This window comes from Aulonocara stuartgranti (assembly GCF_965226115.1).
Source record: "Aulonocara stuartgranti genome assembly, chromosome: 23".
In the NCBI taxonomy this organism is placed as follows: Eukaryota; Metazoa; Chordata; class Actinopteri; order Cichliformes; family Cichlidae; genus Aulonocara; species Aulonocara stuartgranti.
This window is the reverse complement of record NC_138958.1, coordinates 41820371-41847917: the sequence shown is the minus strand read 5'-3', so window position 1 is coordinate 41847917 and position 27547 is coordinate 41820371. Positions and strand designations below refer to the sequence as shown.

Below are 27547 nucleotides of genomic sequence, written 5' to 3'. Positions count from 1 at the left end.
ATATATGATTGGGTAAATCAGCTATTTATTTTGATTGAGGACTGAGTTGAAAAACAACTTACCCAGATCTGTGTCCAGTCTATTTATTATGTGCACCACACAATAAAAGTAAATTATACATTACAGCTGAAACTACATTCAAACAATGCACAAATCACAGTTTCAGGATAAAACAAAGCTTTCTCTTTTTGCCTTTGACAATTTGTTAATATTAATACAACAAACCATCTGCAAAACCTTTTAGCCAAATAAAAGTCATGGGACAGTTAAGATTCTGTGATGCGTCTGAGGGAATTGAATTTCATGTCATTACTGCCGACTCCTTTGAAGTCCCTGTACTCTCCTGGCTTCAGAAAAAACATCCGGCCCTCATAATTTGGTTGTTCAAACATCAACCAGTAGCCCTCCATCACCTTGCAGGACTGCATGCTCGACATGTGATAGTTATCCTGGATGGAGTTGCAGTCATCTGTCAGTTCGTGCATCTGGCCTTCAAAGTTTGGTCTTTCATAGATCCTCATATTAAAAAGTCCCTTGTGCTGTAAAAGTTATAAAAAGTATATATTTTAAAGGAATGAAATCATAGTTTTGCAGTTGAAAACAAATGTACCCAGCTAATGCTAATGCAGAGGTACCGAAAAATTGCTTTAGGCCTGGAAAGGAAATGGGAATAAGCTATATGCTAACTTTTGTTGAAGAATGTGTGTGCTGCTGTGTCACGTGGGAATCTTAATAGTAGTTCTGGAAAGTTGTCTTTTGAAAAATGTAAGTCCTTAAGCTCTTGCTAGGTAGCATGCTAACAGGTAGCAGATCTTATAGGCTAGATATATAAGATCTATACATAAAACAGCTTTGATACAAAATGTTCATTCATGACTAATAAGTGTAACAAGAACGATCAATTTTTTAGCTCAAGTTTAGACTGTTTGGTTACTTTATGCACTTTTTCTATGGTTTTAAGGACTGTGGTAGGCTACATTCACATTTGTGGCAAATTGCTTTATAGAAACATAAATTATGTTTCTGGAAAGAGAGATAAAAAAAGAGATAAAAATGCGTGATAGAAGCTATATGCTGGACATATATAGAACACATATCCTCTGCTTCAGACAACGAAGTTGAGCTTCTCATCTAATGGGTTACACATGAATTCAACAAACTGATCCTTTACATTGCTGACTGTCCTCGTCTTTACAAATGATTATATTATATTTACCGCAGGGACAATGCGGCAGGACTGAATGCAGTCGTTGAAGCCAAAGGTATTCGTGCATTCGGGATATTCTCCCCTGGTCAGGAGGTACTGCTGGCCCATGAAGTCGGGCTGGTTATAGACTATGAATGTCCCGCTCTCCACCCTGCAGGAGTTGCATTGGCTCAAGTGAGAGGCAATCTCAGAGCAGTCGCTGACGCACTCAAAAGAGCGGCCTTGGAAGTTACTCTCCTCGAAGAAGATGATCTAGAGAAAAAGACACAAATTGTGTTTGTGTGAGACTATTTCCAGAGAAAGTGTTCAGAGTGTCTGAGATTATCGTAAGAGTAAGTCATATCAGACAGTGCTGCACGGCAGAAGTTACAGAATAAAAATACTATTGAGTTTGACACAGTATATATAGAGTTCAATGTCCTACACCAGCTGCTGCAGGGATCTGTACCCTGCATTACCTTTCCACTCATGGTCGCACGATTTGATTTCTGTTGTTTTTCTCACTGGCGCGCTGCCTTTTATGCATCATGTGACATCCAAAGAATCTGCCTCAATTGTACGGAATGACTGAGTCAGCTCATCAGTATGGAAGTCTCTACTGTACTACACATCAAACTGTGAACACTGCAATTACTGAGATTTAACTTGTGCAGATTTAATGGCGGCAAAGCAAACATCTTTTTCATTATAGGACACATTTATATTTGTAGAGCATTGAATAATAGTGTTTAAAGATGAAAAAAAGCTTTGATTTTCGGATAAATATACAATATTTGAAAGACGAAATGGTGCAGTTCTCAACTCACTTGACGCTGCATTTTTTAATTTCTTTTTTTTCCACACCATAAACAGGACAGACTTTGCATTTAGTTTTATGGCAAGACTGAAACAATAGAATCCATCCACTCTTTTAACTGCCTATTCAATCCAGGGTGACTGTTCACTGAAAGTGTGAGCACTTATGCAAAAGCAGAGATTTTGATAGGTCGCTGGTCTGGAGCATTCAGGTGTGTGTTAACACAATGCCACCGTTTCCCAGGAGTGGACCCAAATTCACCCCCAGGTCAGACCGTGCAATGCTCAGAGAAACTGCAAAAAGCCAAGCAGCTACATCTCAGACTCTACAGGCTTCGGTTAGCATGTCAAATGTAAAGTTCAATTAGACAAACGCTGAACAAGTATGGCTTAAGCATCTCCCAAAGTGGAAATGTTTAAGCCATAATGCACACATGTGACAAAAACCAAACATAGTATATCAGCACAAACATCTCAAACCAACAGTCAAGATTTGGGTGTTTTGCAGCTACAGGAACTGGCCAACTTGCAGTCACTGAATTGAAAGCATTTCAGTCAAAGGTGAGCTCATGTGTCTGACAGCTAAAACTGTCAAAGTTCATTAGCCTTCATGTATTAACAGTGCATATGCACAGGTGTGAGTGTAAATCATCAGTGATTTATCAGGACTGAACCTTTTTAATTTAAATATCTGGTATTCTTTATCTAATTTTATCTTTATTAAAAATAGCGTCTATCATTACTGGATGCATCTCTTACCCTTGTATTTCTTACAACATCTGACTGATGTTGGCAAATCTGATTTTTTTTTTTTTGTCTCTGCAACTGACAGCTCACATGCTCACGTGCTCTCCCTCCTCCTCCTTTCTTCTTATTTTTCTTGTAAATTATTTTGTCTTTATTCATGTTAACTTTGAATCCAAAGGTTTTTCATTTTTTCATTGTTGTATGTTTTCACTTGAGCCACGTTGACTGTCTCAGGGAAACAATCATCACCATCCCTGCTATTTCAACCCAAACCCAATGTTTTCTATTTATTCATAAATGATCATCACTCCTATGGAAACACTTTGGAAAGATTTCCCATTTCTGTATTACTCATTGGACCTCTGAACCATTGGACCATTGGACACTAATATTTTAGGTTTCTCTCCCTTCCCTCCTACATCATAGTCACCACTCTCTTCACTTCATCTCCAGGTAAACTCATAGTCACCAGTGCATATGTGTCCTAAATCTGACAGTAATTTTACATGGAAACTCTTTTTTGCACAGGATTTAACATATTAGTACACGAGGACCAGCGATCTGAAGCACACCCCTAAATGTACAAAGGAATGACTGAAAAAGAAAAGAATGCAGGTGTTGCAAGACCCAAAGTTCAGACCTTAACCTGATGAAAATGTTGTGGTGTGACACTGAGAGAACGATGCGTAACCAAATGCATAAACAAAGGAACTAAAGCAACACTAAAAAGAAGAGTGGGCCACAATTCCTCCACAATGATGCCAGAGACTGATAAAGTCATACATTAATTACTTCAAGTTATTGCCGCTGAATCATGGGGTGTACTTCATTTTTAAAATGATTGTATAGAGTCCTGTGGAACGTTTATTTTTCTCATAGCTGTAATAATATTTTGATTGATATGTTGATTATAGCCAATACGGAGCATTAAAGTAGCTCGGTGATGCTGTGATGTGCTGTATTACAAATGGCGTTTACATTAGACCATCATGGTCATTTTTGTATGTTATCTTTGTGTCCATGTCAATTATCTATAACTGAGATAACAACAGAGCAACAGCGGCGCTTTGCTACATAAGTATTTAAGTAGAAACTGTTTAAGTGATGATGCTGAATCGAGGGATCCAACCTCTAACTCAGGGGTGTTGAACTCCAGGTCTCGAGGGCCGGTGTCCTGCAGGTTTTAGATGTGATCCATCACAGCTGATTTAAATGACTAAATTACCTCCTCAACATGTCCTGAAGTTCTCCAGAGACCTGGTAATGAACTAATCATTTGATTCAGGTGTGTTGACCCAGGGTGAGATCTAAAACCTGCAGGACACCGGCCCTCGAGGCCTGGAGTTCGACACCCCTGCTCTAACACAGCTGGTGTGAAAGTTGTGATGGCATTTAGTATTTTGTTGAATGTGCACAAATGCCATGGGAAATATTCCTGATTAAGGCTGTAAGGTTATGATAAACTTAGAAGTTTATCTTAAAGGATATAAAGCATGACGTTTGCATCTTTGACTCCACACATGAAGCGAAAGAGATACTTCAAAAATATTTCATTTTTTTTATTTTTCTCCCAGAGTTTCTTGTGAACGGACAGACAATCAGCACATTTCCATGATGCGTCTGATGGAGCTGATTTTCATTATGTTGCTCACTCCCATGTCTCTGAGGTTCCTGTACTCTCCTGGCCTCACGTATATCATGCGCCCTCTGAAATTGGGCTGTTCGAACATCAGCCAGTGGCCGTCCAGCACGTTGCAGGACTGGCAGTCAGACATATAAAATTGTTCCTGGAGGGACTCGCAGTCATCCATCAGCTCGTGCATCTGGCCTCCAAAGTTCTCTCTTTCATAGATCCTCATCCTGAACTGTCCCCTGTGCTAATGGAGCGGGGGGGAAAGACACGAATCATGAGAAATGCAGTCTGTCCCAGGTCCAGCTGACCTAGCAGCTACCTCTTTGGACTTTGGAGTGTCTGTGCAATCCCCACATGAAATGGTACAGACCATCTACAACCACCAAAATGTCTTACCATGGGGATCATGCGACAGGAGCGAATGGTATCCATCATCGTCATGCCTCCCATGCGCTGGAAATCAGAGTACTCTCCTCTCCTCAAGAAGACCTGATTACCCATGAAGTTGGGGTTGTCGTACACCACAAAGCACCCACTGTCCACTCTGCAGGAGTTGCAGCGGTTCAGGTGCATGTGGATGTCGGAGCAGTCACTGCTGCACTCATAGGAGCGACCCTGGAAGTTCCTCTCCTCATAAAAAATGATCTGCAAAAAATAAACAGGAAAGAGGTGGTAAGCTGACAGCGCCACAGAGTAGTGATTTAATATTTGGATGGACTTGCTTTGCATTTCTAACCCTCTTGCGATGTTTCCACAAGTCTTAATTGTTCAGTATTGTCAGATTTTTCTTTAGCACTATACAAGCAAATGAGAAGTATTACCCTGCCCATGGTGACGGTTTGGTTTTTTTTCCAACTGATGCCAACCCGTGCCACTTTTATATACAGTATGAGCCCGAGACCACCTTCCTCACCTTTGTGTGAAACAATCCTGACTCATCATGAGGTTCACGTGGCACAGCATTCACATTTCACAGTATACCTCAATAGAGTTTGTTTAATACTGTTATTGTTACCACAACATTCAGTCTCATCTACAGATCTGATGTTCATACTACATAGATTTTTACAGAAGAGAGATGAATGCAATAGTAGAAGTTGCTGGAAGGGAGCATAAATCCCAAATTTCTATCACAATACCTATTTGCAGAATCGGACATGCAGTCTGCCACGCTATAGTGCTGCTGTGCCACAATATAGAGTGATGACTCAAAGGTTTCAGCACAAGCTGTGCAATGTATAAAAAGGGAAAAGGGTCGATGTTGATGAGATGTATCTGAGATAACCATGACCATGGGGAGGGTAAGTGAAACTTAGCCAATAACAGTAGGAAGTTTTAAAGTTAAACTTCACAAGTTCATAATAACAAATATGCAAAATAGCTGTTTACAGGTTGCTTATTTATATATACTTCACTTGTTTTTCTCTTTTGCAGATCATTTTCTATGAAGACCGGAACTTCCAGGGTCGCTCCTATGAAACCAGCAGTGACTGCTCAGAGCTGACGTCCTACCTTAGCAGGTGTAACTCCTGCAGGGTGGAGAGTGGCCTCTTCATGGTCTATGAGAAGTCCAACTTCATGGGCCATCAGATGCTGGTGAGGAGAGGAGAATACCCAGACAACCAGCGCCTGATGGGAATGAGCATGAGCGACTGCATAAGATCCAGTCGCATAATCCCCACGGTAGGTGGATGACATTGAGCTGCATTCGGGGCCCAGCCACAACAGAATGGACAAGACAGAGACCTTTTAAATATGTAGATGTAGAAGGCCAGTGACAATAAAAGCTAAAAAGAAACAGCCATCTGGTCAACATTTGTCTGAGCACAAAGGCTGCCCTCCTGCATGCAGGAGAAAAATTGTAATTAATTGTGAAATATATTGAAATAAAAATTGAGCCTAGCTGTTCAGTCCTATCTTTCTGCATGTATAATATTTTAAATTTAGGATTCGCTCACTAGAAGTCATCCATATCTCCCAGCCTTCTTTAACCATCCTCTGGTGTAATCACCTGTCCTAAATGAAAGAGAACAAAACCTCCAGATCCCATGGATATGGCGATATAAAATGAAGCAGCAAAAGTTTTCATAAACGTGGAAGAAGATGAATGGAGGGAAACATTAAAATATAGTTTTAAAAATTCTATTTATGCTAATTTTATATTTAATTTTTTTAATAATATTGCTACTTTATGTTGTCCAAGATGTAGTTTTAGATTTACATTCTCAGCTAAAGATAAGTTTTATAGACTTACAGGCCACAGTCATTCTGCTTCTTCATCCACAGCACCGAGGCCCCTTCCGAATGAGGATCTACGAGAGGGAGAACTTCGGAGGCCAGATGTACGAGCTGAGCGACGACTGCGACAACATAATGGATCGTTTTCACATGTCTGACTGTCAGTCCTGCAACGTGATGGACGGTCACTGGCTGATGTTCGAGCAGCCCGGCTTCAGAGGCAGGATGCTGTACCTCAGGCCAGGAGAGTACAGGAACCTCAGAGAGATGGGGAGCAACATCACAAAGTTCAGCTCCATCAGGCGCATTATGGACTCCTGTTAACTCAAAATGACACACTCCAAATGTACTGTGAATAATAATAAAGCAAGCTGAAATCCCATCCAGACACACCCCTGGTTTTTCTAATGTAAATACTGATAAGTCAAAATTCAGTTGTAAGTAATATGTTAGAAAGTTTCGAAGATTAACTGCATTTACAGATGCTTCAAAGTTCTGTATTTGAGAGAGGATTTACTATTAGGAAATACATCCCAAACAGAAATAATAAGGAATTCTGAATACTGAGAGAGTTCGGTTTTATTTTATCAGTAAATTTCAGAACTAGAAGCTCATAAGACTTCTATTTGTATCTAAAACTCAAAGACTTTAGGAAGAAGGGAAACTGTAAAGCATAAGTAAGTGAAGTTTATTTATATAGCACTATTCACAGACATTAAAGTCACAAAGTGCTGTGTATAAATTAAAAGACGATATGAACAGAGAACCGTGTTGAAACAATCAAAAGATGTGAAAGTGTAGTGGGTTTGTAATGAGCAAACCATGCTGAATGCCAAACAAGAACGAACAAAACTTCCCCCCAAGCTTATACCAAGACTGAGAACCCAAGAAGAAGAAAAATAAAAAACAATCCAAGGAGATAAAATCAAAAGGACTCATTCGGTGGACTTTTAAGGATTCACCTCTTTATTTTTAGACGGTTTAGGAAAAGAAAGATGAAGGACATCAGTTGTTTGAAAAGGTTGTCACCCTCTTTTATGCCCGTGTGATCCATTAAGTGTGTGCCTTAAAACTGAAGCACTTGGAGTAAATAGAAAGTAGAAACAATATGAGGCACAAGTGCTCATATTGTGTATTTTGGAGGTGACATGGCCAAATTGGCTAAGGCCACTTGTGGAGTGCAGAGTCCCCCCCTGTGTCCATCTTAAATATTTATTGAGTAGATTGTACATTATAGTATAGTATAGTTGATCAATTTCTTGCATGTATTGATGTTTAATTACTTTAAAGCTGTTACATATATAGTCTGAAGGTTCCTAATGGACTTAACCAAATCATCACTAAATAAAAGGTCTATCCTGTTTAATGAAACTAGACAGAAAGATGTAATATTCTACAGTTTCACATAATGTAAACACTCTAAATTGCACAGAACAGGTCTTAATGTATGCATTTTATATTTGCAACAGTAGTCCAAAAGACATTTTGAGTCTATCTGCATATATTTAAACCAGTAAATACTACATGAGGCGGGGTTTTTGTTTCATGTAGGATCAGAAATAGAAAATAAAAGCCTAAAAATGCCATTTTAGTTACATGTTCACATAGGTTTTTTGCAGTAATACCTCAATTTTCAATAATACCTTCACTTTTTTGTTTTTTGTTTTAAAGGGAGTTACTATTAAACAGTGTTAAATGATTTCTGTCCCTCACAGTCTAACACTGATCCTCTGCCTTCACTGTTCCAGCATGTGTTTGATACAGAGCCATCATCAGGCCAGAACAAAGGCAAATCAAACAGCTCCAAGCTATTTTGCTGATATGTAAATCTACCTCATTTGGGTATCAAAGACTTGCCACACTCTGCACATTTTGTTTATCGTTAAATACTTTGATGGGGCTGCAGCAAAGAATGAGGTCTACAGTGCATCCAAATGGGGAAGGTAAGCTAAGACCTGTTGCGATCAGTGTGCGTTTAAAGACTCTTCCTCCTCTTGGGTTTATTAAAAGTGTACGTTTTCCACAGATCACATTTTTTGAGGAGAAGAAATTCCAGGGTCGCTGCTACAACTGCAGCAGCGACTGCGCTGACCTGCACACATACTTCAACCGCTGCAGCTCCATCCGAGTGGAGAGCGGCGTGTGGGTCATCTATGAGAAACCCAACTACAAGGGTTTCCAGTACGTCCTCAGCCCAGGGGAGTACGCCGACAACCAGCAGTGGATGGCCTTCAACGACAATGTCAAATCCTGCCGTACTGTCAAAAATGTAAGTTCCCCCCTTTTTTTCCCCAAGTTCCTTCAACCACAAAATCCAACAGAGGTTTCACATAGAAATGTGGAAATGTGTTTGTGCAGTCCCTGCAGGACAGCATTGTACAAGGGCACCAGTCCAGGCTGGGTGCTCACTGTTAAGCCAGCAGACTAAACAAGTACAATAGGAAGCACAACTGGCAGCAACTTTTAGCTTTTTCTTAAAGAAAAAAAAAAGATTAATGTATGTAAGAAATGTAATTTCTTTCTGTTTGATGGAACATTTTAGCCTCTTTAAGCTCATTGTTTTGATTTAATCAGTCTGTGCTTTAAACCAGTCTAATTGACAGTGCAATAGCAGCCAAAGACCAGCTTTTGAAGAGATTACATAATAAAAATGTAAGCCCATGTGAGCTGATAGCCTAGAGTGAAACCCTGCACATGTATTTTTTATCTTTGGGAGGAATTTCCAGGATTTTTCATAACACTAGCCATAAAATGAAAACGCTGCTCCAAAGTTGGCAGTGTAAATCTGCACCGAGTACACTGTGCTTTGCTTGTGTTTGCAGGTCTACGGTAGTGCGTGGAAGCTGAGGCTGTACGAGAGGCCGGACTTTGGTGGGCAGATGGTGGAGTGCTCTGATGACTGCCCATCGGTTTATGATACCTACAAGATGCGCGAGGCCTACTCCTGTGTGGTGACAGATGGTGCCTGGGTATTCTACGACCTCCCCAACTACCGTGGGCACCAGTACCTCCTGGAGCGGGGCGAGTACCGGCAGCACGGCGACTGGGGGGCATCTTCACCTGGCGTCGGCTCTTTCCGCAGGATCACAGAGTTTTGATTAACAGTCATAATGAAAAAGTGATGCACATGACAATCAATAAATGACTTATAAATGACTCAAGCAAACTGACTTTGTCCTTGTGGATTTCATCAAATGTGCCTCAAGCTCGATTTGGAAGAATGAATACATTAATAAAAACCAAGTAGAACTATTAAATCACGTTATTTTAAAGATGTGAAGACTTTTTGTGTGGCAGTTTCACAAAGTTCAGGAATCTGCAATAGACTCCTCCTTTGTTAGACCTCTGGTGTAAATACAACACTACAACTCCATGCCATGCCATATATATATGTCATGTACGTGTATGTATATAAATACATATATTATAAAAGAAAACTCTGCACTTGTATTAACGGGCTGAGCATCCTGATCTTAGTTTAAGCAGGAAATCATATCTCTCTCAGGTGGGAAAGAAGCAGGAGAACCGAGCAACTATGACAAAGTACAAAGAAACCAGTAGTTTCACTGCTGAAGGTAATTCAGTACTGATGATTTAATGTTGGATACCTTTAAATGATGAATTGTATCATTACTAGAAGGGCAATACTTAAAACATTGTTATTGTTATTTTAAGAATCTGGATCGTTCTTCAGTAACAACAGCGATCTTGTGGTGGCAGATTTAAAGGTGAAGATCATCGTGTGGGAGTTCACCCTCTGGGGAGCATGAATGTTCATATAAGCTGTGGCAATCTGCTTGTTACATTTAAAAGAAAAATCTGCCTTGATGATTCAATAAAGGAAAGGAAGTTTATCAAAATGACATTTGTTTGTGTGGAAATGACTAAGTGTGGAGTTAAGGTTCTGATTAATAACAGGGTGGGAACAGGAGATCACCTTTTGTTTGTGTTGGTTCCTTTTAAATGCAATCCTGCTTGTTTCCTAAACATTACCTAACCTTCACCACAGTGTCGTGCTGAAGACCATCACTTGTGTCCTCATGCATTGTTTCAAATGGGAGTTTTTCCCTGCATCATGAACAGTGCATGGAATCAGCTTATTTACCATGGAAAGGAACGCTAGGGGTAAATGATCGATCAAATTACTGCTTACTTGTTATAATATGGATTAGTTATAAAATGTGTATAAATATCTCCAGCAGAGTCTCTGGTGCCTTCCTGCTGTGTCACTGACTCAGCTCAAAACGTTTCATATCAAACCAACTGTCCTGCAGTGCCCTTGTTTTTGTCAGCACGCTCTGCTGCATCCAGTGGCTTTGGGATGCTTTGCACTGTGCATTTGCATTGTTTAGGGAAACAGGATTCACTGCTTCAGAACAATGTGATAAGCCTGGATAAATATTTGAATCAGTGATTGAATAATCCAGTTCACAGAAAGCAAGCCATGTGCTTAGTTTTATTGTCCTTGTTCTGTATAAAGTGAATATAGGAGGTGGCTGCTTTAATGTTTTATATCACACCAAACCTGTTGATATCGACAATGGAGAAGGTACTGTATGTTTAAGACAGGCACATGTTTGTGGCAATATGATTCATGCTTATACCGTATTTTGAGATGAATGAGTACAAAATGTGTTTGTTTTACCATAACAGCCACTTCCTAGAGTTCAGTGAGTGCAACGTTTCATCAAAACTTGTTTTCTCAGATCATCTTTTACGAGGACAAAAACTTCCAGGGTCAGTCCCACGAGTGTGACAATGATTGCAGTGACCTGCACACCTACTTCCCCCGCTGCAACTCCATCAGAGTGGAGGGAGGATTCTGGGTAGTCTATGAAAGACCAAACTACATGGGCTACCAGTACGTGCTAAGCCCAGGAGAGTATCCAGACTACCAGTATTGGCTAGGTATCAACGATTCCATCAGGTCCTGTCGAATTATTCGAAATGTAGGTGACTATATATGTGTGTGAATGGTGTATAATCAATTCACAATATAATACAGAAACCAACAATGCAGACATTCCCATTCTTTCATTTGTTCCTTCCAGGTGGGGAATTCATGGAAGCTGAAAGTTTGGGAAAAGCCAAACTTTGAAGGTCAGTCGATGGAGATGGCAGACAACTTGCCTGCCTTCCCCGAGAACTGGAAAAGCAACAATGTCCACTCTTGCAAGGTGTTCGAAGGAGCCTGGATCTTCTTTGAGCACCCAAACTACAGGGGGTGCCAGTACCTGCTTGAGAGGGGCAAATACAGGAGGTACGCTGAGTGGGGGGGCATGCAGCCCAGCGTTGGATCCATCCGCCGGGTTAAAGAGCAGTAGCCACTGACAAATCTTTGAAAAAAATAAAAACAAGGAAAATAACTAAACATGCTTAAAATAAAGTCATGATAGAAAATTAAACATTGGTTGTCATTTATTACCCATGATCCTTTTCACTCATTATCCATATTGTGTTACATTTAATCACAACATTTAAAAAAAATCAAATTAAAGCTTTTTTTAGACTTTAAAACTTAATATATAAATAATAAATATTGATTTAAACTGGACAAATGCAATGTTTAAATAGTGAAAGTCATTTTAAATCATAGTAAAATAACTACAAGAACTTTAGGTTAAAATTTGCACCAGTATATAAACTCACGTGCACGTTATGCATGCACTTGCATTACACAAAAGAAATATATTAGGTTTTTTTTTATATCTAAGCTTTTTATTAATTATATAAATGAGTATATTTATTAAGAAAAACAGGAGAATACACACAAAATTTTATTATTTAATATTTATAAGATGATGTAATGGTCAATGGTTTATATTTATAAATATTTTATATCTAACTCTAGTAGTGAATAGTGTTCAGGTGGGAAGGCTGTGCATGTGACAATAAGAACAGCTATAATAATAAACAAGAGGATAAGTTACAGTTGACTGGGCAAACAAAACAAAAACAGAAAAATAGAAAAAGAGTATATGTGATGTAATGTAATGTAACATGAAATACAAAACACAATAATACATGCTGAAACAATGTTTCCATAAATATTAAGATAATAGCAGCTATATCCTACTGTATATTACTGTATACTTGTATTCTATTGTACATATTGTATATCTTATTCCTCTGCTCCTCTGACTCTCTGGCTGCATTGAGCATATGTATGACAAAAGAATTTCCCTCGGGATAAATAAAGTTCTTCTTATCTTCTTATCTTATATCCTCCTGAGAACCGAGGAAAAAAGAATCTTCCCACTGAACTTTGGAGCTAAAAGAAACCACCCAAACACATGAATATCAATGGAAAGCCCAGGATGTCCTGTATTTAGTACCAAAAATCAATGTCCATTACAGAGGACATAAATGATTAGGCTGGTTCTTTGGAGGATATGGGAGGTGACATGAATGAAGAAGTGATTTTTCAGCAACAATATTTCTATTTTTCTAGAGTTAAACAGCATTCAGCATCAACACATATAAAGGCCATGTGCTAAAACAATTGCAGAATCAGCTAATGTGCCGATGTTAATGGAGAGCTCATTTGAATGACAATGATTCCCCTGGCAATGCAGTTCATCACCCTTTATTTAAAAGTGGACTGCCGGCAATGCAGTGTGTATGAGTGGCTTTAATCTGATTGGGTGAGGAGGAACACGAGGCGATTATGGAGCGCACAGGGAAGGTAAGCGCCACAACTGTGCGACATGATAATGCCGTAATGACCTCACGCTAAGCTGTGGGTGAATTGCTTCTTGCTAAATGGCGTTGAGCTGATGTCCTGTCAAATGTTAGTTTGTTAGTGTGACGAGCGGGCGGGGCTTTTGTCAGATATAACCTGATATAACCTGAAGTGCATGAATGTTCCTGCACAAATAAATAGATGGTAACCCTGACAAAAACCTTAAAGCTGAATTATTTCATTTTTAGCCACTAGGGAGCAGCACAAAAAAGTGAAAGTCCAACATTTGCCCTGCCTTAGTACAACAAACTTATCTATAACTATCTCTAACGTATAATTCAAGTTCTCTGTCAAAAGAGTTATATCAGCGGTGTTGTCCATAGAGATATGGAGAGTTTTAGGGTTTGCTTTACTTGCACAGCTTTTAATTCACACTCTTGCTTGCAGATCTTTTTTTACGAGGACAAGAACTTCCAGGGTCGTTACTTCGAATGCAGCAGTGACTGTCCCGAGCTGAGTTCCCACTTCAGCCGCTGTAACTCTGTTCGGGTGGAGAGTGGAGCCTGGGTCATCTATGAGAGACCCCAGTATATGGGCTACCAGTACGTCCTCTCTAAAGGGGAGTACCCCAACTATCAGAGCTGGAATGGCTTCAATGACACCATTCGCTCCTGTCGCTTCATTAGATATGTAAGTCTCAGGAAGCAACCACAGAACTAGAATACTATGTATACTTTCTTCACTGTAATTTTTTTTGAGAGCAATGCAACGCTGTGAGAAATGTTCTCCTCCTTACAGGATGAACAAATGTGGTCTTAGCTGCTTAAAGTTAAAGGAATTCCTATCAATTATTAACATGTTCTTATTTTTAAATCTTTAAGCCATCCACCAGGCACAGGATCCGCATTTACGAACGTCCAGACTTCAGTGGCCAGATGATAGAGTTTAGCGAAGACATGCCCAACCTGCAGGATCGCTGGCGCTACCGCGACATCCACTCGGCCCACATCCAGGACGGCACCTGGGTCTTCTATGAGCATCCGAGCTACAGGGGGCGCCAGTACCTGCTGGAAAAGGGCGAATACAGACGACACTCGGAGTGGGGAGCTCTTAATCCATCTGTAGGCTCCATTAGACGCGTCGTGGACTTCTAGATCAAAAGCTCACTTGCCTTTTCTTGCTTTCCTCCCGTCGCTTATTCAAATGAGCAAATAAACCCACAGGCATAGACAAACAATGAACTGCTGTGATTTTATTTCTTGTTGTTTTAAACCAACCCAAAAAAACAAAACAAAATAAAACAGGATAAGTTCCACTTTGCGGTGCCCGGCGGGAGTTTTTTTAATTAGCGTGCCAACAGCTGGCGGCTCGTGGTAAAGCCTAGAAATAAAACTGCTGAAAAAAGCCTGCTGGTAATTCAGGAGGGTTCACCAACAGGGGCTAGTGGTATGCCAGCAGCCAGCTATTGTTTATTTGTGCCAGAGGTGGCAGAAATAATACAGCAGAGCAACAATATCCACTGCCCAGCAGGTGCCCAGACAACAACAGCAAAAAACTGTCACCATGTCAGACAGCTATGGTTCGCTGATACACAGTACTGCGGATATGATGCAGGATGCTGATTTTACGATTTATTTAACTTCATCAACATCTGCCTGACCTGGGCTCAAAGTAGTGCCTTTACATTTGATACAGTGCTTTAATCCAACACTGGTAATGGTTTGCATTAATGGCTCTGTTACGCCCGTCTAGGGGTACAGGAACGTAACATAAGAGTTAAAAAAGGAAGTGACCCCGCCCCGGGCCCCAAAACCATACACAGAAAAACCAATTTCTTAGTGAACGGTGGTTTATTTGTCTACACTGAAAATGAAGCTCCGGGGTGAACAAAGGCCAAAATAACAAACAAAACAAGCTAAGTCAGGTGAGGAGGTGCTATCAAAAAACAGTACAAGGAAAAATAATAAGGCAGCTCACCCCTTCTGTTTCAGTGCTATTTACAATGTGCTATTTACAAGTGAAAACTAATGTACACACTATATACAAAGCTCGGTAAGTCACGAGAATCTCAAACAAATGTCACAGGTTTTGGAAGCCAGGGTCAGGTCTGCTGCTGCTGTCAGTGGCTGCCCCGGGACAACTGCTGGTGAGGGATTTTGAAAGCAACCACATGATCAGGGGACCAATCGGCAGCCGTCAGCTTATCCAATCAGGGACCTGCAGAGACTTAAAGACACAGACAGGACAAGAAACAGCCACAAAGACACTAATAATTAGGGCTGGGTATCGTCACTGATTTCTAGAATCGATTCAATTCCGATTCACAAGGTCCCGAATCGATTCGATCCACGATTCGATTTAATTCGATTCGATTCGATTTAAATCTGGGAAATTTTGACAGTCAGAAATATTATAATTCAGATCAGTACATTTACATATTTTTGTATCAATAAAAAGGAAGCTGACACACGCAAGACTTTATCAAAGGTGTGAGCATCACAGCAGATGCCTTTGTGTCAAAGTAGCTGAAGATAAAACACAGAAAAACATGAAGGTGATTTTCCAGGCCTGGGATTTTATAAAAATATTCTGCAGTACATCAAAAACGAAAGAAAACCATTAATCAACATATGAACATTACCTCTGAAGTTACAGAGGTTTTATTAGAGACACGGTTAAGCGTTTTGCATTTTGAATAATTTTAAAAAGTTTAAATTTGTTCAGTATTGAACAGCAGAAATGAGGTTTTCTTTTCGGAAGAATGTAAAAGGGAAAAAAACAGCGGCCGACAGCGCTGTAAACAACGGTAGACTTGTGCGTAACAAGCAAGCGAATAATGAAGAAAGGGAAACTGTTCTTGAAGTACACAGAGAGAGAGAGAGGGCGAGAGAGAGACAGAGAGAGAGAGAGACAGAGAGAGAGAGAGGGCGAGAGAGAGACAGAGAGAGAGAGAGACAGAGAGAGAGAGAGGGCGAGAGAGAGACAGAGAGAGAGAGAGACAGAGAGAGAGAGAGGGCGAGAGAGAGAGACAGAGAGAGAGAGAGGGCGAGAGAGAGAGACAGAGAGACAGAGAGAGAGAGCTGTGCATCGCGGTGGAAGCAAAACAGTAACGGTGTGTTCACACCGAACGCGATGGACGCGAATAAAACGCCCCAAACGCCCCTAATTTGACGCGTGTACATTCGCGTCTCAACGCGTGTCCAAGAAAAATCCATCGCGCGTCAAAATTTGACGCGCGTGAACCGGAAATGTGGGAGGAATGTGGGAGGGAGTTGTGCCAGACCGGTATCTTTGCAAGATGGCAGCTATCGGAAGAGAGAGTCTCCCTTCTCTATGTACTGTGGAGAGCAGAGCAGCAGCGTAAAAGACGTCCTTGCCGTACCTGGGTCCATCAGGTCCTCCAGAGGCATGAGCAGTTTGGTGAGTTTCACCACTTGCTCCAGGAGCTGCGCCTGAATGACGGCCGATTCCAGCGCTATCACCGTCGGCCAGTTTGAGGACCTGCTTTCCCTCATCGGTCCCAGCATCGCCCGCCTAGACACCAACTACAGACGCTCAATCCCACCTGCAGAGCGCCTGTCCGTCTGCCTGAGGTTAGTAAAACTATTTAATACGGTAGTCCTTTATTGATATCTGTGCTAATATGCTAATCCATCCAGTTATACACTGCTAACATGGATGTGCTATGTTAACAGTGAATGCTGTCGGTGTTTACTGAAAGCAAACTGTGGTACAGAGACGACTCTTTATAATATTTCTAGTGATACTCAGAAGGTCTCATCAAGTCCCGATTTAATTTGATTTATGCTGTTATCAGTGTTTGCATGATAGCATGGCTGTGGTGTCACATCAATGTATGCGCTCGGTGTTTGCTGATATCAAACTGTAGCATTAGGACCACTGAGTTAACCTTTGTAGTGATACTCACTCCTTTTTATTTAGACCAGGGGCCCGTTCTTCGTACGTCGCTTACTACATCCAAGATCAAATGACACATCCAAGATCAAATCATCGCGCTAACCGTGAGCTCGCTAATCCGGTTCCCCGAACACACCTGCTGTTGACGATTACTACAGCTGGATGAAGTAATGCGCGATCACTGGGTGCCGTAAAAGGGGCTACGCATCGATAGCAGAAACAGTGATCGGCAAGCCTCTGATTGGTCGGCGAAAATGTCGAAGGAGCGCGCACAGTACTTCACCGCAGCGGAGCAAGAACTCCTGATTGAGGGATTTCAGGAGTACCAGAGTGAAATTAAAACGCAAGGTAACAGTGCGAAGGCTGCAAAAGCAAGGAGAGAGGGCTGGCAGAAAGTTGCTGACAAATTAAACGCGTAAGTAATGCAACATATTACATGGCACCATACCATATCATATTTTATCATATCAAATCATACCACATGATATCCTCTTATACATTAGAGCCACAACCGGACCCACCAGAACATGGGAACAAGTAAGAGTGAAATACAAGAACATACTACAGAATGGTAATATCCAACACTCATATTGCTGTCAGTCACTTGAAAAGACACCCCTGAAACAATCCCTGTGTTTGTGTATAACAGCAACCAAGAAAAGGGCAGAGCAACAAAAGACAGGTGGTGGTCCTGCACCCCCTCGTCACACCCCAGCAGAGGAGCTGGCCCTAAGGTTGAATGCCACCAGACCCATTGTTGAGGGCATCCCTGGGGGCAGCTCTTCCGGAGACCAGAAGCCGGGGTGCAGTAGCAGCAGCACCTACATAACTGGTGAATGGGCTCATGATTCCATGTGCACAATGTCAAATATGTGGTTGTTGCCTAAATGAAAATGCTATTCGAACTGTGACATTCATTCATTGGCACTGTGGGTTTTCTCTGTGTGTAGTGTTACATGACACACCATCACTTTTACCTGTTCCCATGGAAGGGGTGACTGGAACATGCACAGTAAGTTGGGAGATATACATATATCTGTCCCCACCCAATTGTACAGACCTATAGGCTGTACCACACCCCTTAGTAACACCATTGTGTTACCATTGCACAGGACAGTGACGCAACCCTGTCAGATGGCTGTGGTGTGGCGGAAGACCCTGTGAGTACATGCATGAATTGGCCTGAAATACCATCTACTTGTGTACTGCCATGTGTGTCTGACTGCAGTATGATTTGCAGGCCAAGAGGCCGGCAGAGAGGCCTGCTGATGCAGAGGTGGGCAGTGTTGTGATCAATTATACTGCCTATATGACATGTATTCCCCGTTAAATGTTGTCACCACAATTGACACAGGGTGACATACGTCTGCTCTACAAGAGAAGTCTCCAGCAAAAAATGGAGTATACTGAGCTGAAGAAACAAAAGCTCCTAGGTGAGATCGAACTACAAGCCCTAATGAGGCATAAACTACAATTGGAAATCGAGGTGCTTCAAAAGGAACTCCAGAGTAAGTAGGAATACATGTTCATACGGAGCACTATTGCTGACCCTGCGTGACGCAGTATACATGCTCTGTTTTCCCAGGCAACTGATGACTGGCCTGTGTGTGGTGGGACAGACAACGATGCTCAAATAAACGTCAATAGAAAATGTGTCATGTCATGTTTTTATTATGCGAAATTGTGTTGCACAATCCTGTCCCGTGCAGCTCTGCCACTAGGTTGGTCCAGGTGCACTGGCTGGAGGTCATCATCAGGCTGCACCTCCACCACGGGGGTCCTCTCTCTTCTGATGGTGGCAATGTTGTGCAGTACGGCACATGCAACAATAATGTCACATGCCCTGTCAGGTGCAACCCTCAGGCGTTTTAGACACTGGAATCGTTCCTTCAGTTGCCCAAAGGTCATTTCAATGCGTGCCCTTGTCCTGGCTAGGGCTGCATTGTAGCGGGTTTGTGGCCCAGGGTTGGGGTCAGGGAACGGTGTCATGAAGTACTGCCTGCATGCATAACCTCTATCCCCGAGGAGGATCCCATCGTAGGCCCCTGTGTAATGAAGAAATGCTGTTATGTTAGGCCCGACATGAGTATGTAGCATCAACATAAGCCTCTTTTACTTACCACGCTCAAATGATGTGCATAACCCTGACTCTCTGAAGATCCGTGAGTCATGCACTGATCCGGGCCATTTTGCTTCCACATTTGTGAATGGCACATCGAGTCACACACCATCTGTGGGATTCCATTATGTGTGACCACACTCCTCCCATCGTATATTGCCATCTGGAGTGTTAGTATTGCTCACCTGCACATTTATACTGTGGCCCCCCTTTCGGTTGACAAAGTCCCCTTCAGTGGGGCCTGGGGGGGCCTTGATCGCAATGTGTGTGCAGTCTATGGTGCCAATCACATTCGGGAAGCCTGCGGACGTTGGAGCTACAGTTACCGACATAGGTCATGATTGCATCACATTCACTATCCAATTTACTGTACCTGCAATGGCGAAAAAGCCCTGTTTGACGACCTGTGGTCTTAAGTGGCTTGGAAAAACCACAAACACACCCAGGAAATGCTTGAGTGCCAGGTACACTTTGCGAATGGCCCGGCAGACGGCACTTTTCCCAACGTTCTCTGCGTCTCCACAAGTGTACAGGAACGTGCCACTCGCAAAGTAGCGCAAGGCAATGCACACAGTTTGTGCAGTTGTTAATGCCCGACTACGGTGGGTGGTACTCTTAACATGGGGATCCAGCAAGTTGGTTAGGTAGATGATACCCTCACGGGAAAATCGGTATCTCTCTATGAGCACACTGTCGCGCTGTGCTAAAGGATCCTGTCTATCCCGCAATATACGTTGGATTCTGAACACTCTCCTTATCACTCTTGCACCTTCCGCAATGGGTGGCTCGCGTAGAAACGGACAGGACATGGCTGCGACAAACTTCCCACTTCCACCTTCGCTTTTATAGCCGTGGTCTGTCATCTTGATTACACGACGTAATTTGCTATTCCTCTACTGTGGAATGTGTGTTGCATCTGGCGTGATCACCTACATGCCATAGCGTGATTACTCGTACATTTCCCTTTTTTTAGGGACTGACCTGTATGTATCTGTGTGGAATCAATAAAAGGATCAAGTGCTGCATTATCTTTAGTTACATTGATGTTATTTATTTGTGGTGAAACGGTGGCGGAATGTCGCTGTTGCTTTCGTATGATGACGCGGACATACCTGCGTGGCCGCGATCTAATCCTGTTTACATAAAGTAAACCTGCTCCCGAGCAGGTTTACGCTTACGGCTCTGTTGCTATGACAGCAAGTCCCGGATGAGCTTCGGGGAACCGACTGATCCAGGATCACGCGAAATCGTCAACAATCTAATCCGGCTAACCTACTTAGCGAGGTACGAAGAACGGGCCCCTGGTTTAATTCTGGGATAGTTGAATATTTGTATATAATCCCTGCAGCTGTCAGACTCTATAGCAGGGGTCACCAGCCTTTATTAAAACAGAGTTAGATAAAACTGTGAACAGTTTGGTTCATCTCTAGTTACATGGTTCTATCTTGATAAGCTGTCTTATCACAGATTAATTTTTCAAAAATATTAATGATTTAAGCAAGGAAAGGGCTACATGTCAACACACAACTCTTTATTTCTATTAATGTCTCACTTCATTCCTACCTGATTGACATGTTTAGGAATTATGAGTGATTGGCTCACTGTAGTTGTGAAAGTTGCTACCAATCAAATTATGATATGTTAAAGTTAAAACAAAACACAACTGTTTTAGATATTATCTAATATACATTTTGTAATTATCCTTATAATTACAAAATGTTTTATGTAAGATTTAAGTTTTGTGATTTATATCTGACATCACAAAAGTATTTTGGAATTTGAATAATGTATTTTGTAACTGCAGTACACATAATACTGATTTTGAACAATTTTGTCCAGGTTCCTTGTCACCGGGGACTCCTTCACGACCAAGCGTTCAGTTTCAGAGTCGGTGTGTCCACGGTGAGCCAGATCACCCCCCAGGCAGCGACGTCCATCTGGGACTGTCTAGTGGACGACTTCATGGCTGTGCCTTCACCTGGAGACTGGCGGTCCATCACAGAGGGACTCCAGGAGCGCTGGAACTTTCCTCTGTGCTGTGCAGCTCTGGATGGGAAGCACATCCAGACAAAGGCACCCCATATATCATATAGGAGACACACACATTGATATACACTAAATATTCATTTCATTTCTTTTTTGTGGTGCCCAAATTGATGCACCTGCTTGATTTTGTTTAAACAATTATTGCACACTTTCTGTAAATCCAGTAAACTTCTTTTCACTTCTCAAATATCACTGTGTGTGTCTCCTGTATGATATTTAACTGACATTTTTTATTGTAACAACCAACGATTTATACAGGAAAATAATGGCTATTAACAAGGTTGCCCAAACTTCTGCATCCCACTGTATCAGTATATTTTGTCATTAGTATAATATGAAATAAATTCTACATGTGTCAAGTTGTGTGCCAACATTTGCTGTGTAGTAGAACTGAGACATTAGTCATTATAAACATTTATTTGAAATAATATTAAAAGTCTCAAACAGAAAAACATTAAACATAAATATATAAAATATAAGAATTTACAGAGAGACAGGAATAAAAAGGACCCGCTGCTCTCCAGAGCAGGAACAAGGCTGAGGAGGAAATGCTCCATTGGAGACTGGTGTGGCCTCTTCAGGGACTCCAGGATGGCCAGCTCCACCGCCGATGGACCGTCCTGGGACCCGTCCCTCATCTGCCTCGGAGCCATCCTCCTCTGTGGGCCTGTAAAACAGCACAAAACACAAAGAAATGAGAAGGCTGCTACTAGATTTTAATTTCAACATTGAAAAAAAAAAAAACAATAACAGGATATAATCAGATTGGTTGTAGATATTTAGTAAAGGTGATCACAGGCAATCCCACCGACTAAAAAGGTATCAGTGCTTGCTGTACATATCTGGGTGCAGCAGCAGGAGCTCAGGGACTGGGGATGCTCTGCTGCAGAATCAGTTGGTTCTATCAATACAGTATTAAATGTTAACAGGTTGGATATAATAATCGTAGAGTAGACAGTGGTCCCTCATTTATTGCAGGGGTTCTCAGAATAACTAGCCCCTGGTCACAGTTCTCACAATTGATTCTCAAAGTGCAAACCTTTGTAGATTGCAAAACGTAAAAGTATTATTATGCCGCGGTTTGTCTTCATCTGCCCGCCACTTTCGTGCGCCTTTTTCCCTCACGGTGCAGGTGTCTATTTCCGAATGAGGCTCATAGTTATGGGTGTTTTTGTGCTGTTTTTTCTATTGGACGCGATGGTTATCAAAACCAAACGTGATAAATTTGGCAAGCGCAGGAGATTTGTCAATCAGGCTGCAGAATGCAATGCTGTACTGTGCAATAAAAAATCAGCGAAAAAGCAAAGCAGTGACGGATGAACAGCGGGACCACTGTGTGCTGTTTATTAATAAACAATAAAATATATTCCTAAATGATAACATGCATAAAAGCAGAACGGTATTTGTACGTCAGTGGGAAAATAGCGGTGGCTTGCTAGCTTTTGTGCGGCTTCCCCGGGTCAGTGAAAACTTTCAAAAGAGAAATGAATGAACTTACCAGGTTGCCCGATCTCTTCACATATCTTCCTCCAAGCTCGGTCCTTTTTATTCCTGTCTCGGTACTGAAAGCAGCTGGTGTTGTACATAGGGTTGCCAACTCCCTGAAAAATAAATAAGGGACACCTCGTGGCCAGGGCCGGGCGACCCAGTTGTCTTCACCCTTCCCAGTGTGGTGAATTTTCTAGCTCTTTTTTTGTGTGTGAAATTATTTTTTTAACCATTTGACTTGAAGTTGATTTAAGTAGATGCATATTCTATTCTTTGTGATATGAACACATGTGAAACAAATGATCATTTAGCCATTTATTTTTAGCTCAAAATGACAACATTAACACAGTAAAACAGGTCTCTTTCTTAAACAGAAGCCTGTCATGCTTAACTTTTGAGAATATAAGTAAATCTTTCTTTAAAAGCACTCTGTCCTGCTTAACTTAAAATAATAGAAAACAATAGAAAGAAAAATATTCTTGTAACAGTGCACATTTAGTGCATTTAGTACAATTGGCTTCAGTTGAGGTATTATTTCAGCTTTTCTAATGCTAATCAGCTGCTCCTGTTTGTAAACCCGCTTGTTCCCATGATTACGCATCATAACTCATAATCATTATTCATCTATGTATTACTTTTATGTATTAGTCATCTATTTGTTGTAATCATCTATCCTTGCAGTTGTTTATTACACAAAATAAATTATATTATCACACTTCTGGCCACATAGCGCTGATATTCACTGCACATGCCCATATTAACGTTTTCCAGCCAGGTGTTTTCCTTTTCCCATTCTTCCCTTTCTCTGAACAAACATTGCTGCTCTAACGCTGGGCTCACACTGTGCGATTTTTGGCCCATTTTGAGCCGATTTTTGAGTGATCGGACCGATTTTGGCCTTCATCGTGCGTCGTGTAGTATACGTGGGGTAACGAGAAGTGATTAACACCTCACGACCAGCTCCCGATCATCAATCGCTCGTGAGGGTGTCACCACAGGCGCTCACACTGCTCACGCGCAAACGTAAACGTTGGTGAAAAAGATGGAGCAGCACAGCTGTGCAGCGTGTGATCTGGACACAAGCGATGGAGGCACAACTTGTAGAACTTTGGAAAGCTCATCCGAGCCTTTTCGATGTGGCATCACAAAATTATCACGACCATAACAACCGTGAAAATAGCTGGATTTACACTGCTGCTCAATCACAGCTGCCTGATCAATGTTTTTCATTAGCAATTTAGCAAAGTTGATGGTGGTGGTGTGTCTGTGTGAGTGAAAGACAGAGAGAGCGAGCGACAGATTTTCTGTTATAACCTTCATGTTATGGAGGCACAGTGTGAGCACTCAGGTCGCATCAGAGCATCGGGCCGTATAGTGTGAGACCTGCATCGTGACCTACCAACTTCTAACCCCTGCGAGTCAATCGTGCAGTTTGAGCAGGAGCTGAATAACGTGACTGAAAAAAATCGCACAGTGTCTGCCCAGCTTTAGGTGTACTGTCATCCGAGACTTGCACCGCAGTGTCGGCGTTTGTTTCCCTGTTGGCCATGCTTCTTGTTGTGGTCATCTGTTGTCTTCCGGTATTTTCTCCGCAAGCGACCTTTCCTCGACCAATGAGATGAGCGGTAATCTGAATTGTCATACTCGAATTGTCATAAGTGTGCTGTCAGCTCATTGGTCACAAAGCAGGAGAGGGGCTGGGAATTATGTTTTCAAACAAAGCGTTAATTCCATAAACATTTATAGACTACTTTTGATTCTCACTGTATTACGGGACAAAGTGCGTCCCTTATTAGCTCAATACGGGACGTGTACTTTTGTTTCGAAATACGGGACGATTCCGTATTTTAAGGGACGGTTGGCAACCCTAGTTGTACAGCTCCGAGTTGTTTGCTACCGCATTGATTAGCCTTCCCCTCCATTGAAGTATGAAAGGCTTTGGCTGGATCTGCCCCTTTGACCTAGGTAACAGCCACGTCACCAGGCTCCTGATTGGTTGTCGCGGCGCGATTTGACGCTGGAGTTCAGATTTTTCCAACTCGAGCGGTAGACGCGAAACGCGCGTATGCACAAAATGCAACACAAAAACTCACGCGCGTGGTTTTATTCGCGAGTCAAACGCGCCAGACGCGCTACACTGACGCGCGTTTCACGCGTTTTGGCGTTTTCGCGACGCAAATCTGCTTCCGAATTTTCGCGGGACCCGCAATCGCGCGTCATCGCGCCTTTCCATTGACTTTACATGTAAACCTGACGCTCTATTCGCGTCCATCGCGTTCGGTGTGAACACACCGTAAAAGTCAGAGTGAATTCATGACGATGTTTATGTGAATCTTCTTTTGCTGCTGGTTCGGTCAATATTGTTTGGAAAGAGATCAAACTAACAGCTTTAGAATCAGCGCATAAAGGGCGTGAACACAAAGCGCGGACCCGCCGACAGATCAGAATCAGTGAGCTGTCGGCTTTCAGCCCCGACCGTGTCCGTGCCGTCGGGTGAGAAAGGCGACATCTAAATGATTCTGATCCGCGGGTCGTGCTGTGTGTTTAAGTCTTTGTGCAGAATCCGTGTTCCTGCTCTCATTTACTGTCTTAGCTGTTTGGTGGTTCTTGAAATTTTGTGAGATGTCACCAGAGATTCTGGCATTTTGGGCAAAATAAATTTATATTAAAAAAATCGATTCAGGATTTTAATTAATCGATTTTACGTTATCCAAGCCATAATCGATTTTAATCAATGAATCGATTATAAAAACCCACCCCTACTAATAATAGTGAATGATTTACTTATCCTTTATAGTTTAATTATTATCTTTTAATAATAATTAAACGATACCTTTAGGGTTGCCAGGTAGGTTTAGGGTTTGGACAGTTTGTCCCTCTCCAATCTGTATTTTTCATTCTTTTTCACAATGTGTTTTCAGCCTTTTATGGACTTTCTGACCTTTGACTTTCTGGAGAAATGAGCTTGTGTCTAAATCCATTCATTAACATCAGCATATGTACATGATGACGATTAAAACATTTTTTTAAATAAAAAAATAAACAAACACAAGAAACAAAGCTAAATTGTTTCTTGTGTTTTGTAATTGTATTATAATTAACAACTAATTATAATACCAACTAATTAGGCTAATTGACAACAGCTCAGGAACATGATTGGGTATGGCCTCAGGAACACTTCCTTATCACTGTCTTTGAACACAGTTCACTGTGGCATCCACAAACGCAGGTTGAGGTTGTATCATGCAAAAAAGAAGCCACAAACATGATCCAGAAACACTGCCGTCTTCTCTGAACCAAAGCTTGTTTAAAATTGACTAAAAGAAAGTGGAAAACTGTTCTGTGGTCAGATGAATCAGCACTTGAAATTCTTTTTGGAAAAAATGAAATCTGTGTACTCTGGACTAAAGACTAAAGGAACCATTTGCCTTGTTATCAGTGCTCAGGTCAGAAGTTTGTGTCTCTGGTGGTATGGAGGTACATGAGTGCCTGTGGAACTGGCAGCTTGCACATCTGGAAAGACACCTTAACCAGCATATACAGATTTTAGATCAACATTTGCTCCATTCAGATCACATCAAACTCAAAACGAGCTAATATTGCTCTTAAAATTATACAATGTCTCAATTTCAGTGTGTTATTTTCTTTTCAACTGTAATTAAAAGATGGGGTTACGTGACTTATCATTACATTTTTATTTTATTTACACTTTACAGTGTTCTGACCTTTTGAGAAGCGGGTTTGTCTTTGAATTTGTAATCTGTGAATTAATTTATTATTAAAGTGCAAAGTCAATGGTGTCAAAGGTGAGAGCTGCTAATAAGTGGTCAGTGCAGAGCAGCTGGCTTTTAGGGGTTTGTGTGCAAACGTTAGAAAGTTTAGGAGGAGCACAAAACTATGCAGGGAAAAACAATGTGATCTAAGATCTCTGGTTCTATGAGAGCTGAGGTAATTTATCACTCTATGAGGACTAAAGGATGTAGGCATGAGAGCCACCCAGTGGTTTAACAACTGCATTTCACATGACAGGAAATAAGTGTAGTAAAAAAGCTTTAAAACTGTGCGATTTAGTAAAAAAAAAGAAAAAGAATATCCATACATCTCTGTCTTTTTTAATCCTGATATTTTGCCTTGTGATCTGTTTATGTAAAATTGACTAAATATTGTAAATCAGCATAATCCCTGAGAAGTAACTGATCCCATATTTAGAGCTAGTCAAAACAATAATTATTATACGGGTGTAATTTTACTTACAATACTTACCCGTTGCTGTAGGTCAAAATGGGGTGATAATTTATCATATGTGACAACTTCTGTTTCCCTAATAAATATACAGATAAAAAGGGAAAAAAGACATCAACACACAACTGGAACATTTGATAAGAAGCTTTAAGACTGCAGTGTGTAATTTCCTGTTCCAGGATATGTTCAACTATATCACGCTTGTTGATCTGCCAGAACGGAAGAATAAATTTAAAAAAAAATCTGTGATGTGATATTGTGCACAGTCGTAGACGTGCGGTGGCCGAGCAAACAGGAGACACTGCAAATCAGTAACAGAGCTGCTGAGCTCAGCTGATGTTTGAACTGGAACTTTTATCACACGCACAGATCCGTTCTGGCATCTCCCCACGCTGATCGAGCACTTTCTAAGTCGAATGCAAACAGTCGGCG

General features: G+C 41.4%; 5 protein-coding genes and 1 long non-coding RNA gene across 6 annotated transcripts; 5 read left to right on the top strand and 1 right to left on the bottom strand.

Annotated features, from left to right (window-relative positions):
• Positions 1-69: 69 nt before the first annotated feature.
• On the bottom strand, positions 70-5111 carry LOC309701274 (uncharacterized protein; the record flags this gene model as incomplete). The annotated part of the gene is made up of 5 exons (XM_082525366.1): positions 70-539; positions 1217-1459; positions 3296-3323; positions 4355-4626; positions 4779-5111. The coding sequence occupies 5 exons, from the start codon at positions 5109-5111 to the stop codon at positions 267-269; spliced, it is 1149 nt and encodes a 382-aa protein (XP_082381492.1). The 3' UTR covers positions 70-266.
• A 523-nt stretch (positions 5112-5634) lies between these two features.
• LOC309700762 (gamma-crystallin M3-like) lies at positions 5635-6984 on the top strand. The gene is made up of 3 exons (XM_082524563.1): positions 5635-5683; positions 5817-6065; positions 6669-6984. Exons 1-3 carry the CDS (start codon positions 5669-5671, stop codon positions 6942-6944), a joined length of 540 nt encoding a protein of 179 aa, XP_082380689.1. The 5' UTR covers positions 5635-5668; the 3' UTR covers positions 6945-6984.
• Positions 6985-8524: 1540 nt separating this feature from the next.
• On the top strand, positions 8525-9774 carry LOC309700764 (gamma-crystallin M2-like). Its single transcript, XM_082524565.1, has 3 exons — positions 8525-8563; positions 8647-8889; positions 9443-9774. The coding sequence occupies exons 1-3, from the start codon at positions 8555-8557 to the stop codon at positions 9716-9718; spliced, it is 528 nt and encodes a 175-aa protein (XP_082380691.1). The 5' UTR covers positions 8525-8554; the 3' UTR covers positions 9719-9774.
• A 1305-nt stretch (positions 9775-11079) lies between these two features.
• Positions 11080-11973, top strand: LOC309700761 (gamma-crystallin S-1-like). The gene is made up of 3 exons (XM_082524562.1): positions 11080-11169; positions 11327-11569; positions 11672-11973. Exons 1-3 carry the CDS (start codon positions 11125-11127, stop codon positions 11942-11944), a joined length of 561 nt encoding a protein of 186 aa, XP_082380688.1. The 5' UTR covers positions 11080-11124; the 3' UTR covers positions 11945-11973.
• Positions 11974-13164: 1191 nt separating this feature from the next.
• Positions 13165-14617, top strand: LOC309700763 (gamma-crystallin M2-like). The gene is made up of 3 exons (XM_082524564.1): positions 13165-13305; positions 13750-13992; positions 14184-14617. Exons 1-3 carry the CDS (start codon positions 13288-13290, stop codon positions 14454-14456), a joined length of 534 nt encoding a protein of 177 aa, XP_082380690.1. The 5' UTR covers positions 13165-13287; the 3' UTR covers positions 14457-14617.
• Positions 14618-16742: 2125 nt separating this feature from the next.
• On the top strand, positions 16743-21744 carry LOC309701294. Its single transcript, XR_014274936.1, has 2 exons — positions 16743-16895; positions 21179-21744. It is a non-coding gene; the product is annotated as an uncharacterized lncRNA (long non-coding RNA).
• The last annotated feature ends 5803 nt before the right edge of the window (positions 21745-27547 follow it).